At 24.3% G+C, this 18,478-nt stretch overlaps 1 protein-coding gene across 1 annotated transcript; it reads left to right on the top strand.

Annotated features, from left to right (window-relative positions):
* The first annotated feature begins 4,235 nt into the window (after window positions 1-4,235).
* On the top strand, window positions 4,236-10,961 carry LOC145841551 (bridging integrator 3-like). Its single transcript, XM_082948911.1, has 6 exons — window positions 4,236-4,319; window positions 5,254-5,322; window positions 5,739-5,934; window positions 9,304-9,483; window positions 9,770-9,904; window positions 10,340-10,961. The coding sequence occupies exons 1-6, from the start codon at window positions 4,312-4,314 to the stop codon at window positions 10,469-10,471; spliced, it is 720 nt and encodes a 239-aa protein (XP_082805037.1). The 5' UTR covers window positions 4,236-4,311; the 3' UTR covers window positions 10,472-10,961.
* Window positions 10,962-18,478: the final 7,517 nt, after the last annotated feature.

Genomic DNA, 18,478 nt, shown 5'->3' on the forward strand with positions numbered 1-18,478 from the left:
TAACTTGTAGATTTTTTTGTGGTTTTAATTTTCCTAAAAAATTTGAAAATTTCGTTTTTTAATTGCAAAAAACTTTTTAAATCAAAATAGAAATGTTTTGGATCCTATCTTACAGAAGTCAACTTATATAGTTTCAAATGATAAATGCGAAAAAGTAAAAAAAAAACGTATAAACAAACTTATTTATCATTCAGTGGTCTTAAAGAAAGGTGAGCTAACTTGATTCGACCCATTGAAAGAACTGTTTGGTATACTTAATATATATATATTTTTATTTAAATATTTAATATATATGTTTATATCAAAAGTAATGGATAAATCTTGAAAGACTAGTAGTTTAAAAAGTCACCTTTTATTTGGTTAGTTTTGAACTTTAGAAACACATACTTCTAAAATGTTTATAAAAATATTTTGCGGACTTTTATTTAAATTTATTTAACAAGAACTATAATGATGCAGGCTATTTATTGTTTTATTATGTAACAAAAATGTTAGATTTTACAATTTAAAGTTTTTTATATTAGTATAAGAAAGTTTAAGTTTTTTGATCTTCACTAATTATATTACAGAATAATCTCAAAATAAATAAAGAAAACAAAACAAATAAAGTATGTACTCAAACGAGAAAAGTTTATAACGAACTTTTCCAGCCCACAAAATTTTTTGCGCAATTTATGTTATAGTGAAAAAAAAAAGATAAATTTCAAGAGAGAAAAAAACATACAAGTAAGGAGGTTAATGATCTTTTTGAACCACGAAAGGTCCTTTGAAAGCTTAAACTACAAACTTAAGCGGTTGGAAAAACATGATCCGGATTATATCCTACTGAAAAGTTCGCTTGATATAAATTCTAAAACAGACAAACTTGCAAAAACTGAATTGAAAGAAAATTTAAATACCCAAAGCAAAATAATTATTTCTAAATATACAAAGTAAAACCAATTGATAGTACGCCGCGCCGACTGAACTCAAGTCTACTAGTGTACTTTTACTTTACTTTTTTAAATGTTAAAAGAATTTTGAAAGCAGGACTTAGGCCATCAACTATGGGCGATTATGGTCCTGGAGTTTGTTTAACTAGCATTTTATATTGTGCTTTACAATATGGAATAACATATGTAAAATAAGAAGGAATTCCTAAGACCGTATCATACTCGTTTTTTAATAAATTTAAAAGCAAAGTTGAAAATGATACACCGAAAAATTTGAGTAAAACCACGTACAATCAGGAATCAAAGAAAAGACTAGTTTTTAACACGTCAACGGGTTACGTGACTTTAGAGAGCACAACTACATTTTCACCAACTCTAATCTTGCAAGATCTTCATTCGAGATCTGATCCTGCATTAAAGGTTTTTGCGGATTATACTTTCAAGGAAATAAGTTTAAAAGAATCTCTAAACTTATATTTGACAAACAAGATTCTTAATGGTACGTTTCAAATTGACATTAAAAATTTCAATGTTGCTGTAGCTCATCAAGACTTGGTTACTCCTAATTACCTAATAGAGATTGAAATAAAATATAGCATAAATGAACTTATTAAAGAAATATTAACTTGCGACTTGGATTAAAAACTAAGCATATAAAAGAAACTAACGAGTTGCCTTTATTTATGTCGAACTTTACTTAGGATCAAAATTTTTCTAATGAAACTGAAAACTATTGTTTCAAAAGCTTTATTGCTGAGGAATAAAAAGAGTCAAACCAGCAGGCGCAGCTAGCTCATTCGACGTAAATTCAGTTATCATTCAAAATAAGCAGTATTTTTGAAACCCTAAAGAGCGGTAAATAAAAAACAGAACTGTTACAAGATTCAGACAAAACTACAAGTTTATATCGCGTTTAAAAACTGATAAATATTCTAATCATAATCCAACAGTCCTTCAAATGTTTAGAATTAACCGAAACAAAGTGGGGAAAATCGATAACACTAGCCTTTGTTTGCAAGGTGTCAAAGCAAAAAAAGTTTTGAAATTACTTAATTCTACTTACTCTTACTTGTTAAAAACCCAGTTAAAAGAAGAGTAGGACAGCATCGAAAGATTTCGCTGCTCCAACTATTTGTATAACAAGCTGGTGAGAGATCTTAGTTAGATGAAGTTAAGATTTATCGTTCGTTTTTGTTGTAGGCACCAAAAAACAACAATTGTCGAGTTGTTAAAAACGTTGAAAATTCAGACGGGATGTTTTTTACTGAAGGTTCATTTCGAAATGAATCTTTGACAAAAATAAAACTAAAGAAACGGATATTCCGGCATAATTAATTGTTTTAAAAGTTGATCAGGAAGTGGTGCATGAGCTCACCCGTAGCTTTTGGACTCATGTTTAGTTGGTTTATATAAACTTACTAAATCTAGTATTGTTTGTAATCGTTAAAAAATGTTTTAAACGAGACTCTAAAATAATGTAGTATCTAAACTTTATTTATTGCAATTATAGATATGTCAAGTTTGAAAGTTCTTGTTATCAATTAATTGACAGATGCTACTAAATGAGTTTTTAAAGTTCTATTAAAAACTTTTTAAATCACATAGATGAACACTTTTTCACTTAGTCGATAGGCGTTGAAATAAACTAGTAATGTTTGGTTTTCTTTTTACCTCATATATAAAAACTTGGTTTAAAACGGGTAGTATTTATAGCGTTTATTTAATGTTTACTTAATGACTATATAACACGCTGTTTTTTATGTTCTTAGTCAATATATCTTGTATATACAAAGTATTTTTTTTTATACAAAAAGTCTAAAGAGAAAAAAAGTATGAAACTTGAACTTTAAATAATGAAGTGAATATATAAAGAATAAATTGTGATGTTAGTACAGTAGTCATCCTTTTTTAGTTTGCACTAATCGTTGAGTTCGCCCGCTTTACCCAAAAAGCCTTGTAGTCAAAGTACATATTTTGGAGGAAGACTATTGCATTAAAATTTTAAACTTAGTTAGTTAAGCTTAGCAGTCACTGTAGAGTGTAGACTTAGTATACTTTAAAAGTACTAAATCAGTTAAAAACTTTTTACAATAAAAAAACAGACTTATTTTTATTTATTTTTTTATTTGTGTTATCATAAAAAAAATTTTTAAAGATACATTTTAAAAAAATTTGAAGCTTAAAATGTTTAAAAAACAAACATGAACTATTTTTTGAATACAAAAGTAAATAGTTTTTTTCTATAATATCAAACTAAAGCTACACATCAGCGTAATACAAAATTATTGAAGTTTAGGAACATATGAAACTAAGTTGTACAAAACTTCTAAATAAGTATTTTAATTAATAATAATAAAAGAAGTTACATTAACAATTTCAAGGTAAATTAAAAAAATTAAAATAAAATGAATAATTTTTTAAATGAACATATAAGTATTTTTTCAATGGAAAATAGTTATTGCATTAAAATTTATTTTACAGTAGTTTGAAACTTTAAATTTGAAAAATAATTCTTGTAAATGTAATTTGAAAGTGATGTAGAATTTTCGAAAACAAGTTTGGGTAGAAAGTAAAAACTTGTATTTTCTCAAGTTTTATGTAATTGTTGTTAACTAGGGGACTTTTTTACTACTACTTGATAATAAATTTTAATTAAAAAAATTAGTAGCACTCGAACAAGAACCTTAACTAAAACTTGGTACTTACTTCATTAAGTTTAACTAGTTTTATAAATTTTGTGTATCTGCAGTAAACAAATGAACACTAATTTGCTTAATAGTTGATATTATAAAAAAATATTATTTTAGTCCAGGATCAGTATAATTATAACTAAATTACATTGTTAAACAAGAAATCTATATAAACAAAAATAAAAAAGATAAATTATTACCTGAGATTATATAAAAAAAACTAGTTCTCTTTAAATTTTTACTAATATACTGCTTAAATTGTTAGGAAAGTTTGTTTTATTAAAAACTAAATGTTTTTAAAAGGTAATATTAAAAAAAAGTTCTAAACTTATAATATATTGTTTAAATATATTGTTGTTATATTTAAGTTTCAATGTCTCTTTGAGAAGAACTTCTGTAGAATCTTTAATTGTGTCCATGTTCATTACTTTCAGTACATTAAAAAGTATTCTTCTGTAAAGGAATAAAATATATAACATAAGTTTAGCAATCATGATTTGTTATATGTGAAGATTATTTAAATATAAAATAAAATAATTTAACTTTAAAAGTTTTACTTTTTATAGTAAAATTTAAATATTGGTACATTTTAAAACAAGCTTAATACAATTTCAGCTTTTGTTATAAAAAAAACTTGAAGTTTAGATCAACTTACTTGTACAGAAGAAATAAATTGTGCATTTAGAAAAATGAATTTGTTAGTAACAAATAATTAAAAAGTTATTTTTATATTATTATATGCTTTATTTTGAAAATAACTTAATTATACAGATAACATTTTAACAATTTGTTTAAATTAAATTTTAGTATTATTTTCATTAAGGGCGTAGGGGGGGATCCAACATTTTTCACTAAAAATAACATTGGCTTTTATATGAAAGCTTTAAGTACAAACTAGCAGCCAGTTCTTACAGATTTAAAAAATATTATTAAACTTTTGATGTATTGTTATTGTTGTAAAAAGTTTCCGTTACAAACAAATAGACCGCAAATTTTTTAGGGTCATTTTTCTCAGAAATTTTGAAAATAACTAAAAATCTATTTTCTCCTTCATTTTTTGAGCTAGAGACCTACAACTTTTAGGAAATGCTCCTTTAATAGTTTAAAAGACTTAAAATATTGAAACTTTAAAAATATTGAAAAATAAAAATTTTAGATAAAAGAAAAACAAAAAAAGATTCTTTTTTTTATAAAGATGTTATTATTCAAAAATATAAAAATTCTGGAAATAATTTTTTTTAAATTTAATAATGGACTTTCTGTGAAAATTTAAAAGATTGGTTAAAATATGAAGGAGATATGTTTTTAATAAAATAGACTTTTTTTGCGTTGTTGGTTTGCTTCTTTCATTAGGAACCGATTTAGGTCACTGACTTTGATCACTTATATCTCAAAACTTTTTTTTTTAAGCAATTAAAAATGTCTGATAGCTCATATAAAACTCTATAAAATAAGATCAACTTGTAAAAATCAAGGTGGACCCCCCTATGCCTTTAAGACCATCCATGTAGCCTTATTTTGACATTATTAATAGCATTAAATATTAAAAATAATTCTTTAAGTTGTAAAGTATAAAAAAAGCTAACAGTTGTAAAATTAAATTAGTATCAATTTAAATGAAACAATTTTAGGAATGTCTTCACTAAGAAGAAGAATAAAGATAACAATGAATTTCTTGAAGGAGTAAACAAAATGGAAAAGTTAGAACTTATATAAGTTTAACACTTTAGAAAATAAAAAAGACTATAAAAATAATCATGTATGAGATCTCTAAAATATCATTAGGTTTTATTATGTTTTAGATAAACTTTCTATGTATATAAAAAAAAATCCTTGTATTTCAAAAAAGTCAACAAAGTTTATATTGTAAACTCATTATTCTTGATTAAAAAGTTTGCTGATTATTTTCAAGTATAGTTTTATATACATTGTAAGTTATAATAAAATATCCTAATAACAGTTGATGACAGTTTGAGAAACTTAAATAGTATAAAATTATTACTGTAAAATAAACTAAATACATATTTTTCCTCTAATCTATCTTGCATAAACAATGAACATCGAATAGTTTAAAAGTTTTTGTTCACTGAAATTATAAACAAAAATAAATAAACAGATTAGAGGAAGCAACTAAGCAATTAAATAAAGACGTGAAAAAGCTCATATCAAATGCCAACTTGTATCATAAATCAGTAAGTAAGCTCAACACTGACCTAACAACTGAGTTAGATTTAGAAGCTTCAAATAGTACAGAAGCAATAAAACAATTTGATGCCTCTGTTTCGAAACAAGAGCAAATTATTAGAGAAATGGTTTGATTTATTGACTTACTTACTTTTGTTGAATATAAATGATTTTAAAAATAAAATATAAATTTTAATTTTTTTTTTTTATTTTAGTTAATATTAAGTTCTTAGGATGTAAAATTTATTTACAAAACATTTAATTTTTTTAACTATTTTAAATATAGTTAAAGTTTTTTGGGACCTAGTTATACTTATAAATAAAAAAAAAAGATGGAAATTAATTTAAAAATAATTGAACTTTATAAACTTATAAGGAATGATTCCTAAAAATAAAACAATTACAAAATAATTTTGACTTATTCACTCAAGTTAATTATGTATCTAAGTATAACTTATTACCTTTTAAATAATAGTTGCATTAAATATTATTCATAGAAATTTTGAAGCATTAATAGTTTTAAGTTTTAAACCTAAGAATTGTTTTAGAATTATTATTTTGGTTTAGAAAAACTTTACTTTTAATTTAAAATAGATTAAACGATTTTTATACAAAGTTACAATCAAAAAGTTATATTTTATTTACATATCTTTTTGTACATTTTATTCTTTCTAAATTCCATTAAGTAAACAAAGTTTCGCTCAATTTGCTCATCATTAAAAACTTAGTTCTGGAAAGATATGTTTAAAAGTCATAAAAATACTTAAATAGTGTTAAAATACTGGTATGGAAATCCATGACTTTTAAGTATATCTTTCCATATTTTAGTTAAGTACTAATGAACTCATTGAGCAAAATTTTGTTTACTTAATAAAATTTAGAATGAATAAGTTTTATTGATTCTCTTTTTGAAGTAAAGATATCTGTTTATTATTTTTAAAACATCAAAACATATAATAGTATCTTTTTGTACTGTAATTTTAATGTAGTTATTCGACACTAAGTAAATTGTTTATGTTTTGTTTTTAAATTGATATTTGTTAATTACTCTTGTCTTTTATGAACTTACAATCATTACCTTATGACTAAAAAGATTTCACCTAATACAGTTTTTATTATTTTTCTAAATTACTATGTATTTAAAAGAATATTTTCCTTAATATAAATTATTTTGCAAAAACAATAAGTATCTTAAAAGAAATAATTACAAAAATGTTGTTAATAATAGGCTTTAATATTTTTAGGTTTAACAAAATAACTATACATTTTCTATGTTTAGTATTTTAATTACGATAATTGAAGTTAGTTTATTTTTCCTAGCATTATTTGACGAGTAGCGATGTTCTTTGATTTGCAGTTTTAATGCAGGGTTCACCAAGGTGGGCATCACGCTCTTTAGGGGCATTTTTGACTATCAGAGGTAATTAATTAGTGAAGGAGTGATATCTAATATATAAGGGCGATTATTGTTTAAGCTTGTTCAAAGGAGACATTTATGAAAATAAGTTTAAGAAATCTTGATTCAATGCTTACCACTGTATTTAAAATAGTTTTCTTACTGTTGTTAAAATATTAATACAAATGTTTTTTTCTTGTGAGTTTGGTTTACTTATAGATTTGATAATTTGTTTTTACTTTATTGTAATTCAATATGTTTTAAAATAATCCTGTTATATATTTAACACAGAGTTTTACTCAGAACAAATTGTTTGTTATATTTTTATAATTTGTTTTCTTTTGTGTTAACAGTAATAATAACTGATTAAAAAAAACTTTTAACGAATGCTGTAAGAAGCAAAACAATATTATCTTTCGATTGATTAGTCTAACAGCAATAAGTGCTGAATTAATTAAAAAAAACCGAGGAACTGGTTTTAGTTTTTTATTATTAGTAAAATTGGTTGTTTCGATATTTTAACTAAGAAATACAAGTTTTTGTCTTTTTTATGTGGCTACGAATTAAAAAACTATAGTTTTGTTTTTTAAAATAAAATGTTCTATTTGTATCTTATAGTTTGTCGTTCTAATAAACATAATTTCAAATAATTTTAATGCTATGATTTTATAGGAGATTGTTAGTATAGCATCTATGTTATATAAAGTTTATTGTTATTAAAAGCTAAAAATGATCATCTGTTCTGTTTTGATAATCTATACAAATATTTGTTTTAACTTAGCATTTTTTAGATTTATAGATTGCATTCATAATTGTAACTTTCAGGGTTGCCACTCGGTCAGGAAAAGTCAGGAAATCAGGAAAAGTCAGGAATAATTTTAAAAAATGACAAAAGTCAGGAAAAGTCAGGAAAAAATGGGGGGTTTTGAAAAAAAGTCAGGAAATTTGATAAAATTAAAAAAAAAAAGTCAGATTTTGTCAGTTTAAATTTACAAAATTCCTTGTTTTCCAAAGCCTTTAAATGGTAAAAAGTAATTAAAAGTCCTTTAAAGTCAGAAAAAAATTCCAAAATTTTCCTAGAAATTTACAAAATATTTAATTTTATTTCCAATGCCTTCATCTGGTATAAATTAGTAAAATAGTCTTTATAAAACTGCAAAAGTTTCTATTAACATATTGAACAGCTTTTTATAGATTCAAGAGTTAGATTATGTATTTAAGAATAAGTTTAATTTAAGAGTTTGATATAAAAAAGTCAGGAAAATTTTGGTAAAAAGTCAGGAAAAAGTCAGGAAAAGTCAGGAAATTTTTCTCTGCTTGATCAGTGGCAACCATTTACTTTGGCACTTTTGAGCTTTTCATATATTGGTTTTATGTCGCTTTATATGTATTAAGTTTCTTTTAGTACTCTTTTTATTTTAATACTAGTTGTACTAGTTTATTTTGCATTAATTAGATTGGTTTCATTTTGTAAAATTTTCATACGAGAACTATTATCCTTTTTAATTGTGTTTGCTTTTATAAGAAAAGCTACTTATAAGTAAAGCTTTCCACTTTGTTTAAGTCTTCAATATTAAGGTAAAAACTGTCTGACAAAGAAGTTATTGTTTTTAGGTGGTCATAATTTACAAGCAAAAAGAAAAGTGAGGCAAACATAATTTTACTTTTGAAGTGTTTCTCTTTAAATGACATGGCTTATTTTAATTTTCAGAAAATAATTTTTGCAGTTAGTAAAAAAACTATCATGTTATCTAACAATGTGTAATGTATTTATACTGTCAAGTTAGTTAAGAAACACAAACTTTATTTTTTCCATTTTTTTTTCTTTGTCAACATACATTTTCGGCTAATGATGCAAAAACAGAAGTTTACAGCTAAGTTTATTTCGTTTCAAAAAAAAAAGAAAAAAGTTTGTATAAAAGTTTTGATATTTAAAACCTTTTTTTTTTCTACTGTTTGTTTTTTAACTTTTAGTTTTTCTATTATAGAATATTTCAAAAGTTTCTTTAAAGTAATCATATTTTGGCTAAACCTATTTTTGTATTATCTCGTTTTCATTGCGACAAAGACCAACTTTTATGTTATATAATTTATTTTTTAGATAACTGGGTACGATCAAACACTTTGTGCTCCGATGAAAAAGTACGCAACAATTTTCCCCTCATTCGACGATGCGGTGAAAAAAAGAGAGAAAGCTTTTTCAGAATATCAGAAACTGAGCGAAAAATTACAGAAACACGAAGAGCAGAGAAAGCTTACAAATACTTTAAAAATTGAAAAAGTAGTTAATTACATGTTTGCATCTTAAATTGTATTAACTTCGTATAAGTTTGACTTTTTTTTTTGCATTCATTCAAACTCAAAACTATAAAGCATTTAACAATACTAATATGTTTGTTCATAATAACTTTATTATACCATAAGTTCATAACATTAGATTTTTTAATATTTATAGGTAGATCGTATAGTATTAATAGACACATCTTCTTTCTTTTAATTTTTTTAGATAAAAAGTTAATTTTCACTGTAAAACTATTATAGCATTGATAATTTCAACTTTTTTTTAGTTGAAAAGAGAAATTAAACCCATAAAAGAAGAATATCAGCTTCTTAATAAAAAGCTGATCGAAGAAGTACCGAAGTTTTATAATAACAGAATTAATTATCTTTTTCCATCTTACGCTGCATTGGTTGACATTCAAGTGATTAATTAATTTATTAGTTTATGATCGATTTTCGATTAGTTAAATAATTGCATTAATTCGGTTTACAAAATAAATATTTTTAAGCCAATATTCAATTACTAATTCTGAACTTAAAAATAATTTAAAAAAAGTCATAGCTTTTAAGTTGTATCTTTATCAAAATATTGATTAGAATATTTTAACATTTGAAAAACTTCTTGAAGGTTTTACTGTTAAAATACAGTCATACCGGGTAGAAATAATAAATTTAATTAAGTAAAATTGTTGTGAGTTATTTAAAGCAACCCAAACATGTTTTACATTATTTTTATAAATTATCTAATGTGTAAAGTTTATTCAAGTCAAATATTATACATAAACATTTAAAACGTTAAGTTTTATACTAAATTTAAATTTATTATAAATTAAAATGATAAATTTTGGAAATTGTAGCATTTTTGTCTTCAAGAGACTTTAAAAAGTATGGAGGAAAATTATGATGAAGTTCCAAATGAAGAGCAAGACAGAACAGTTGAAGAAATTTTAAACGAAATAAGAACTCTTGACATAACGTATGATAAGTAATGTAATTATTGTTTCCTTATAATCAATCTCATATTTTCAATTGCATCTGAAATCCAAATATATTTTTATAAGCTAGTGCTAGTAGCTTTTATTAAGTATATTCACTCTAAATTATGTTTGATTCATATACTTTTATTATAAATGCTTAGCTCTTTGTAAAAGTTCATCATTTATTTTTCATTTGTGTGTTAAACATGTTTTTTGCTTAGTTTTGTTGCTTATCATATTATAAATTCTATTTCAGATGTCACAAAACAGCCTATTCAATTTTGCCTTTTAAATTCAGAGTTTTTAACCATAACTGAATGTCTTTCTAACTTTGAATGTACAAGAAATAAGTATGATTTTATTTATTTTTAATAATTAAACTTGTGTAGTAATGTCAATGCATTGAAGTTTTTGAACTAATAGTGATTGAAACAAAACTTTTTGTGTACCATTTAACATGTCTTATTGTTACTGTTGGATAAAACAATATGGTAGTTTAGTGAAGTTTTTCATTAAAAAATATCTAAATTGTAATGTATTAGATATGTATATTTTGTACATAAATTAACAGAAAAAGCTATCTATTTATTTACATAGTTATACTTAGATATTTATACTTTTGAAAAGTTTCATATTTCGAACACACCAGTTTCCTTTTTACATTACAATAAATGCTAACATCAAAATAACTTGAAACACTTATAAGTACAGAACTAAATAAAATATGTGTAAAATACCTTTAGTTAAAAATACATCTCGTGTAAAACTGGTTTTTAATGATAAGTTACAGTAGGTTAATAAGACTAAACAGTATAAACTGTAAACCAAGAGAAGAAAAAGTGTTTTATTTTAAAACTATAGTTTAAAAGCATCTGTGTAAATAACGTTTCCTAACAAAACATAACAAAATAGTTTGAAGTAAAGTATAGATTTATATTTATTTAGATTATCGAGATACTTCAACAGTTTTTCTAAAGTATTATAAACCATTTCGTTGTCTACTCGCAATCATTTGATTTTAAGTTATATTTGTCTGTTTAAATTTGTTATTATTTAGAACATTGAGCGCTTTAGTTTTAGGTCATCTTAAAGATTTTAGTATTTTATTATATTTTTTACTTTGTAAAATATATCATAAAACCTAATTTTCTAGATAAGTATGCATATTTTCCATATTTAAGTTCTCCAATATTTATTTTAACAGTTTATTACTAACAAAACAATCTTTTACTCTTATACTTGCATATAGGAGATCCTCAGTTGTTGTAAACAGGTCTGAAAAATTTTTGAACAAAATAAATGGAAGTAAAATAAAAACTAATGGTTTAAAAACAAAAATAAATCTTAAATATACTAAATGCTTATGTTACGCTTTTAAGATTTTTTTTGGTAATATATACTATAAAAAAAATATAATGATATATACGTTAAAATAGTAAAACATGACTTAAAACAACACATTGAAGTTAGTTGTCAAATAGGATTGAAACATTGTTTTGTTAGTAATAAACTGTTAAAATAAATATTGGATAAAAATCTCCTTAAAGACATTTAAGTCGAGAACTTTAAATTGTTTAATTTAAAACGAGTAACAATATTATATTGAAGTTCTCCAAGTCTGTACAGAACTTAAATTCATATATTTTATTAATAGACATTTACTTAAGTATTATAAAGATAGATTGACTCGTAGATATAATTTGGCTAAAATTTCTACCCTGTTGTAATTATTTTTTCAAAATAGAATGTTTTAAAAATAAACCATTCTTATATTTAGCGGTTTAAAACATACATTTAATAGACCTTGACTAGAATCATAAAACCATTACATTTACAACCGCTAAAATTAATTAAACTTGTTGAAAAAAATTACTGAAATTTTCAAGTGTTGTGTTAAGTGAATGAATAATAGTGCTATAATGCAGTTTAGTATTTTATAATATAACTACAGTATTAGGGAGCATAAACAATATTTATTTTTACATAAAAACTTAAATAACTGATACATCAACTTATTTGTTTTTATCTGAGTAGACTTAAAAAGTTAAGAATTTTTTTTTAATTAATAGAATTTTTGATAAAGCGACTTTTATAGTCTCTACCTTCGACTCATTGAATCTCAAAATTAAAAAAAGAAATCCTAGTTTTATTAAATGTACACAAAGTAGGACAAGTCTGCTGTAAAAAGTATCCCGTCTTTTAGACTTTAAGTTCTTAACAACCAGAAACTTTTGAATTTTAAAATAATGTTCTTAATTAAACTTAGTTCAATAGTATAAAGATACGAGAGATAAACAAAAAGTTTATATATAAATTATTTATTAAAGGAAACTATACTAGTAGAGAGAGTTGAAATAAAACATATTTGAGCAGCATATTTCACAATTACAAAAATGTTTACTTTAAAAATATATAAAGTAGAATATGAAAGTATTCAAAAGAAAAAAATTGAATGACTAAGTTTTGTTAAAAAAAAGGTAACTTTATTGTAAAATATAAAAAATTAACGGATAACTATTCATGAAACTTTCTAGAATCCTACTTGAAGAAATCGATATAAACTAAAACTTCTTAAGTATTATAGAAATATGTCTTCTTTTTAAAGCTAAAAAATTTAAAGTAAATTTCTTAAAAATAGTTAAAGACAATACTAAATATCGTAGAACTATGTTTCTTGCTTAATGATACTCTTCTTTGTAATGCACAGTAACCTTTATAGATAAATAGTTTAAATAAAAAAACCCAATTTTCTCTAAATACTTGGGTTAAAAGCTATTTATTGCATAACCTTTAGATGAAAAAAAACAAGCGATACTTTCTTTTAGTACTATTTTAACTTTGCAGTAACTAATAATTTTAGGTAATTAATTTTAGAAAAAGAGTGAACAGAAACACTTGCAAGTTAGTTAGAGTTTAAGATTTTTCACTGAAACACCCTTCTTTGCATTTTTTGTGCTTCATATCTCAGTCCGAAGGGTAACCAGATTTAGGAAAATTTAAAACTATCTCAGCTTTGAGTTCATCCAGTTGAAGAGCTTAATTATGATATCTCTTAGATTCGAGTATATCATCAGGATTAACTCAAAACAGTTGTTTAAAAATGGTGGGTTGTTGCTAGAATTTAAAAAAAAAATAATGAGTTCAAAACAAACTGGTAGTCTACATCTGTGAATTATAGTAGTTTTGTTTTACACTTAAAAATTTCATTCACACTTGTTTCAAAAAGACTTATGTCAAACAAAAGTTGGTGCGCTAATGAATTTACATTGATATAATATTTAGATTTTATAAGTTCAATTCTTGCCTGTTAACTTTTAGTTACTTCTTCCTCTAACTCAACAAAAAGAAATGTCTTAAACTTTTTAAGACTGAAATTGTTCAAAAGTTATAGTTTTCTTATCAAAATAGGAACATCGAATGTTTTCTACAGTAAGTCTTTAACAATCTCTTGTACGGGTTTTTTTTTTCAAGTTTTATTTAACATACACTAATAACTAAGTCGTAACGATCTAAAGCAATTTTTTTTTATTACTATCTACTTAAAATGTATCTCTTAGAATTCGGTTTTTGTGACCATCAAATAAACCGTTTGAACAAAATTCCAAATTTGGTAGTTTTGAATTAAAAAGTCATCCAAAGTTGCTTACGGTATAAAAAGAAAAAGTTTCTTGCAAAGAAGTATATATATTATTGTTTATTGAACGACGAAAAAAAAAAAGGTTCAAAGTTTTTGGTTCTAGAACCTGTTGCACAAAGAACCTTTCGGTTATCAAGTCGCACACAACGGATACCTTTTAACGTCTTGTCCAGGACCTACTGTACAAAAACTTCTGTATTGTAGAGAAAAACTATTCAACAAGTCGAATTTATTTGAAACATTATACAGTAAATTAATAAAGGCTAAGACTTTTTTCTTTTAATTACAATTAGTTTTACCTTAATTCATGTTTTGCTGACGATCCTTGATTGAAAATTTTTTATAAAATTTTATCATATACAAAATTTGTTGTGTTAAACATTCTATTAAAATTAAGCCTCTGAAATATTCATTTTAAAAAATACAACAATATTACAAGGACTTTAAATATAGAGAAAACAACGAAGTTAAAAAAATTGAAGCAACGAAAAATAGTCTAAGCTTACTAAAATTGTAATTTTCCCGAGTTATTGGAAATCTAAACATATTCACTTATAACCTACAAATAATTTGAACTGAATTATAATTTTTTACATTTAAAAAACTATCAAAAGTAATATTAGACTAAAAATTAAACTGATAAATTAAAAAAGTATAACTAACAATGAGTTGCATTAATGAACATTTTATATTGTTACCTCTGGTTTTAAGTATTTTGTTTAAAAACCAAAAAGTTAAAAAAAGAAATAAGTTTAAAAAATTTAAAAACAAAAATAGAATATTAAAATAGCATACCAATGTTGTATTATTATTTATATGAATAAAATATTAAACGCTTAAAGTAGTAGTACTGTTCATTAAATTTAACTTGACGTGTTTAAATGCATTTAAGGTTAGTACTAAAGTTCATCAGAATTGCTTTAAATTATAATTGATATTTATATGTTTATATAATACTTGAATATAGTTAGAATAATTTATAAAATCTTAAAACAAAATAACCAGACTATTGTCTAGATCTAGAACAGGGTTTCCAAAACTCTTTTTTAAAGGCCTCCTTTAAAGAAATTAAAAAAGCTCTGGCCCCTCCAACAAGCTTTCCAATAAAAATAACATTCAAACCGCCTAAGACACTTTATTGTTTTTGCTCTTCACCATCAACTCCAGAATATCTAGGGTAAGTTTCAAGTTATGACTTTGTGGCCTCCTAAAATTTTTTCGTAAGTACAAGTTTCAAAACTACCATTAAAAACGCCTATGACCTTTTTTTTTCATTTATCATCAACTCCAGAGTATCTAGTGTAAACTTCAAATTATGACCTCTTGGCCTCTTTGCTGCTCATTACCCCCAAAGGTTGGCCCTCAAGGTTAGGAAAACCTGGTCTGGAAGAAGATCACAAATCATAAATTTTTGAAAGGTTCATTAAAAACAAAATGAAAATTTCAAATGATTTAAAAACTTTTTGCGTAAAACTTTAAAAAAACTTGAGTCTTACAAATGGTTTAAAAGATTTATCATCAGGGACGCGAGATTTATCTTCTTTTGTAAAAAAGGTCTAGACTTAAGTTTAGTAGCAATCTAGTATAATGAAAATTTGAATTTAAGGATTTTACTAGTTTTGTCTTAAACAACAACACTTAAGTGTTAGCCTAATTTCCTAAAACCTCTAGTATTTTTAAAATCATTTGACTCATTTATTTTTTTTAACTTAAACTGAAGAGTTTTAATCATTAAAGATTCATCATTTTATCAAAAAAAAATTACTTAAATAGTCAGAAAGTGCACAAAACATTTTATTAAAAAAATTTGAAAGTAATGTTAAGTATTTTTCAGTAAAGTTTCAAAATACTCATACATAGACATTTACACTTAAAAGTTACTTAAAATAACTAGTAAATAACTTAATCTAGTTGTATTTAGGCTTAAATTAAATACACATACGGAATAATTTATTCATACGATGAAGGTTGATAAATTTTCTAAAAACATATAAATTATAAATAAACTTAAGTATTTTTTATATTTCGTACTATTCCTACAAACTATACACTTCATAAAGACTCTACTTTAAACAACCAGTCTGAAAATTATAGAAACAACAAATTGTTTGTAGTTGTTTATAATTTAATATTGTAGAAAAATATATTATTTGTTTAGTGATCATCATGATCAAATTATAATAAGCAGTAATAATAAATAATTAGGTATGTTGGTATTTGATTTCCATCAAAGTTTCTTATTAAATATTTTTAAAATAAGTACATTATGAATAAAAAAGAGCTAAATACTATTTTGTTTTACTTGAATTTTTAATTATAAAAAAAAAAATTCTCAACCTTTTAAAAACATAGCGAATGTCACGGTTTTTTTCACTATAAAATTTTTTTATTGAGAAAAATAGTGAACTATCATAGAACAAGATTTAAAAAAAAAAAACGATCTTATAGCTGCAATATAAAGCTTATCTAAAAACTACCATTTAAATAATTACATTTTACATACAAACGGCTTAACTTAATTATACTTAATAAACTGTTTTATACTTTTTAAAATACGTGTTACTATAGTTGTATATAATAAAATGATAATCTATAGTATAAAAATAAACTAAAAACATCTACGTTTAAAATTTACGTACAGTAACCTCTCCCTTATTTACGCACATTGTGTCCACAGAAAAAAATGCTTAAAGATATGAGAGATCGTAAAGATACGAGAGGTACCAAATATACTTACTATAATGGCTGTTTTATGATATTGCTTCTAGTTAAAAGCAGACTGGGGACTTACCCACTTTTAACAATTTGCCTACTTTATTTATAAATATGAAAAAGATAAAACTATACATATATTAAAAAAAGGATTTAAATTTATATAAAATAATAATACTTGTAGAAAAGTTTTACTAATTTTAATAATAAATAGATTTTTCTTTATTTATATGTGACTTATTTGATACTTAACATTAAATACTATTCTACTTAGCGAATTCAATTTATAATTAAGCACTTGTTTACAATTAAGAAATGATGTTGTGTCTATATTAAAATATGTTTCTATAGTCTTTTACAAAAATATGCGTTTGGTACTATAATGGATTTCTTTATTTTGAACAAAAATATATAAAATATAAGAAAAATATTTAATAAAAATTGTTTATGTTAAAAACTTTTTTATTTAGACGTTTGCCCACATAAGGATAAACTTGTCTTGCATTGTATTAAAGATATATTAACTAAATGTTTATCAATAAGTCAAGAAACATAACTTTAAAAAGTCTAAAGATATAGAGAGGTGAGTTAGCATTTAAAAGCATATTTTAAATAAAAAATATACAATAAACCTATTTTGTGCAATATTAACAAAAATAAAACTTTTATTTTTGAATTTTTAGAGTTCTTTAATGCGTAACTAAACGATAGTGCGTAACGTCACGAGTGCGTAAATATGCGAGAGGTTACATTACTTATTTTTACTGTTGAAATTTTAGTCATTTAACAATGTTTTACATTTTATAAAATGGAATAAAAGTTATCTTTATCAAGCACGAATTGAAGCTAGAAGTCTTAAAAATACTTGTTTATATATACAAATGTTATACAAACTTAAGAAACATTTATGTATAAATTCTTGTATAGGGTAGGCAACGTTTTTAGTCGGCAAGCCAGATGTAAAACTGTTTAGTCCTTGGGAGTTTCAATTTTATTTAAATGACGAAAATTACCTAATTGCCCAACACATTTCGACAAAATACTTACTCAATAAGCCCTTTTAATTATTAAATATGTTTAAAATATCCCGCAAGTTGCACCAAAGACACTTTTAGCTCTTCATTTGAAATCCCGTAATATCTAGTGCTTGCTTTCCTAATTTTTTTCATAAGTCCTCTTTGAAGAGTATTAAAAAGCTACGGCCCCCTCTCAAAAACTACCGTTAAATACGCCAGATACTTTTTTATGTTCCTCATCAGCAACTCCAGAATATCTAGTGTAAGTTTTAAATTTTCGCCCCTTTCTACTCACAGCCCCTTTGGAATCCCTGATAAAGTGTAAGCATAAAAAGTTGGTTTAGCAGACCGAACTCACAAGCTTGCAGGCCGGATTTTTTTAAAATTTTTATAATCATTGACGGCAAGTCATTATACCTCTGCGGGCCGTTCGTTGCTCACCCCTACTCTAATACCTGAGAAGTTAGTTGAATTTTATTATGGCAACATTTAGTTTAAATAAAAGTGTATATGAAAGATGTAGACATAAATTTTCTGTGACTAAAACAAAAGTTTTTATTAATCAACTTTTATTAACGATGAAGTTCGGAAATTTTAAAACAAAAGTAGGTGTATATTCTGCTAATTTTTTCTAATGCATAATGATAAAAAAAT

Source organism: Thalia democratica, chromosome 1 (assembly GCF_965202585.1).
Source record: "Thalia democratica chromosome 1, ktThaDemo2.hap1.1, whole genome shotgun sequence".
In the NCBI taxonomy this organism is placed as follows: Eukaryota; Metazoa; Chordata; class Thaliacea; order Salpida; family Salpidae; genus Thalia; species Thalia democratica.